The sequence below is a fragment of the Bison bison genome, unplaced genomic scaffold, assembly GCF_000754665.1.
Source record: "Bison bison bison isolate TAMUID 2011002044 unplaced genomic scaffold, Bison_UMD1.0 scf7180017864256, whole genome shotgun sequence".
Taxonomy (NCBI): Eukaryota; Metazoa; Chordata; class Mammalia; order Artiodactyla; family Bovidae; genus Bison; species Bison bison.
Genome location: NW_011494828.1, coordinates 2,339,724 through 2,343,032, shown reverse-complemented (window position 1 = coordinate 2,343,032; position 3,309 = coordinate 2,339,724). Strand labels below are relative to the sequence as shown.

The 3,309-nt window shown below is 52.7% G+C and overlaps 1 protein-coding gene across 1 annotated transcript in view; it reads right to left on the bottom strand.

The window, feature by feature from the left end:
* Positions 1–2,786, bottom strand: part of LOC104994367 (vitamin D3 hydroxylase-associated protein-like) — a 23,719-nt gene extending 20,933 nt beyond the window's left edge. Inside the window, exons 1-2 of the mRNA XM_010847899.1 lie at positions 2,592–2,786; positions 1,496–1,528 (exon numbers count right to left, since the gene is read on the bottom strand). Of these exons, the coding sequence (XP_010846201.1) occupies positions 1,496–1,528; positions 2,592–2,786 (228 nt within the window). The remainder of the gene's footprint in view (positions 1–1,495; positions 1,529–2,591) is intronic.
* Positions 2,787–3,309: the final 523 nt, after the last annotated feature.

The window sequence follows — 3,309 nt, the reverse complement described above, 5'->3', positions numbered from 1 at the left end:
TGGATGGCATCACTGACTCAATGGACGTGAGTCTGAGTGAACTCCGGGAGTTGGTGATGGACAGGGAGGCCTGGCGTGCTGCGATTCATGGGGTCGCAAAGAGTCGGACACGACTGAGCGACTGAAGTGAAGTGAAGTGACCTTTGCCACTCTCAGCTGAACTGCCTGCCTCCCTTCATGGTTCTCGCAGCTCTGCTTCCATCACACCCCACCCAGACTAGGAGCCTCTTTAAGGCAAGCTTGGGTCAGATGTCAAATGTCAGATTACCTGAATAATGAATCTGTCCTCAGGGTCCAGCAGAGAAAGACCCAGGAGAATCCTTTGTAAAATGTTCCTAAATGGAACTGAATTGGATTTGTTTGAACCCTGTGAGGGTTTGACCTATGTTTCAGCCTCCCATCTGCCTGGATCAGAAAGCTGGTCAACTGACCTTGAGGGTAACCCTGGCAGAGGAGTGATCTGATTGGAAAGGTGTCCAGGACAGACCTGTATAACTTTGTTGGGAAGAGAATAAGGTGCTGAGAGCCAAGAGACTTTGGTTGGAGGCACCATGGGTGATCTCACTCCAAACCCTTTACAGTCTTCCAGCCACCCAGATACCCCTTTCCAGGTACCCAGCCTAATAACTACTTATCCCAAATATCCACACGTACACCAACCAGATGCCCAGTGACAGTGAATTCACTCAGTCATGTCCAACTCTTTGCGACTCCATGGACTGTAGCCTACCACGCTCCTCCATCCATGGGATTTTCCAGGCAAGAATACTGGAATGCGTTGCCATTTCCTTCTCCAGAGGATCTTCCTGACCCAGGAATCGAACCTGGGTCTCCCGCATTGTAGGCAGACGCTTTACTGTCTAAGCCACCAGGGAAGTCCAAGACACACCCAAAACCAGACATCCTCAAACACCAGACACAATCACATGGATACATACTCAACCAAACATACAGACCCAAACCAGCTACACATATCCAGATGAATATACCCCAATGAATAACACATGTACACTCAACCAGGCCCACACCAAGGCAAATAACCAAACACAAACAGCTCACAGCCAGATACACACCCAGCCAGCACACAGGAGGGACACACAAGCAGACCCTGGTGTTTGCAGTGAAGGAACCTAAAGCCGCCACTTTGCACAGATGGGGCCTCCCCGCACACACAGGAATCCTCTCCATCACGCGGCATCGCTGCAGCAACCCCATTAGCCCAGATTTCCTCCTCATCAACCAGGGAGGGGCAGCTGCTCTCTGGGGGCAGATTGATTTATCCAACTAATTAGCCCCAATTAATATTAATACACAGTCTCAGAAACTGCAGCAGCTAGGGCAGAGGAACTGTCCACCGGGGCCATCAATCACCATCCGGGGAGATGGCAAAGGACACTCAGGAACTCTGGAGCATGGGGATAGCACCTCAGGCACTACCCCAACCCCCACTCCCAGAAGGAGTCCACCACAGTCACCCAAAATACCACGAGCCCACCTCTCCTTGGGCAGATGGGGAATCCAAGGCCCAGGAAAAGGATGGTCACATTGTGCAGGTTACCCAACAAACCACAGTCGCGGTGTAGAGTTGTCTCCATGCCTCTCCCTCCCCACTCTTTGCCGCTCTCGACAGGCTCCGCTCTCGACAGACACACCCACATCTCAACTGCCAGCCACAGTGAGTGCCTCATTGTCTTGCACCATTGGCCGTCAAACTGTCCAAGCCCCTGGGTGAGAAACATAGCTTCCGGGCAGACTCACAGATTTAGAAAACAAACTTAAGGTTGCCAGGGGGAAGGATGCAGGGAAAGGATAGTTAGGGAGTTCGGGATCGACACGTATGCACTGCTATATTTTAAATGGATAACCAACAAGGATCTACTGTATAGCACGGGAAACTCAGCTCATTGTTATACGGCGGGCTATATGGAAGGGGAGTTGAGCGGAGAATGGACACACGGAGACATGCATATACATGGCTGAGTCACTCTGAAGTCCACCTGAAACTACCATAGCTATACCCCAATGTAAAATTAGAAGTTTAAAGGACAAAAAAATTAGTAAACTCAGATTCACTTCAGAGCCTGTGCTCTTAACAATTAAAGGAAAGAAACAAAGCTTCCTGTGAAGACCCCACCTTCAGTGATCCCCAGTGTTTTGCATCTGTCGTGTGCTCAGCAAAAATTTGCAGAACCCCCATGTGGGGGATGAAGGGGATGAGAGGCAGAATTTGAAGACCAGGGTCCTGTCCCAGTGGGGTCTAAGGGTGCTCAGGGGCTGAAATAAGCCTGGCCTCCTACCTCCAGTTGCCTCCATCAGTTTTAGTTCAACAAATAGCCCAGGTAAATACCCACCATGCAGCCGAGCCCTGTGACAGGCACTGGAAGAAAGAGAAAACACACTGCCCCTGACCTCAAGGGGCTCAAAGGACACAGATGAAGGAGGAACTGATGGGGACACAAGAAGCCAGCTTAGGGAGCTGGCGGGGGGTGGGGGGTTGCTGCTCCCTGTCTTCTGAAGGAGATGAGGTCATGGGAGGAGCTCTGTCCTGAGGTGGGACCCACTATTGGGATTGAGGGTCAATGTCCACTCACCTGCTGCCGGAGACGTTCTGCCAGGGCTGCCATCCGCCTCAGAGCCTCCTCCCTACGCTTCTGCGCCCTGGGGATCTTGCTCCATGCTGGAGCCTGCCACCAGAAGAGCATGGTGGCCCCCAGCAAGACAACCCCTAGCAGGGCCACCGGGAGTAACACCACCAGCGAGTGAGATAGCCAGATCACCCCAGGCATTGTGGGACCCGTGCAGATGCACCAGCTGCTTCCTCAGGAAGGCTGCCTTTTTATTTATCAGCTCCACCCTCCCACGCCTGTTTCCCAAAGAGGCAGGAGCCCCAGGTGTTGGCAGAACCTAACCTCATCCCATCTAGCCCTTACAGCCATCTGGACATGTCCTTATGCAAATAAAGTCCTCTGTTCCTCGGGCCAGGCAGATGAAGGGGCTGTGGCAGAAACTAGCCTGAAGAGGAGCCCAGGACACCAGGTGGGCAGGTGACTAGGCTCTGATCCCACTTTCTTTACATTCTCCTCCCTCATCCCACCCACCCCTCAGACACCCCACCAGCACCCCAACCTGACCCTCTCCAGTTCTCAGTGGGTTGCTCCTATGGTTTCCTGTGGTCTGCAGGATAATCACCAACCCCCTTAACATGACTCTCAGGCCACAGGGAGGTGGACTGAACAGCCCACCTGCCCAGAATTAGCAGCTCACTCTGGGGGTATCTGAGGCCCAGGCAGGGAAGAAAGGAAGGGACAC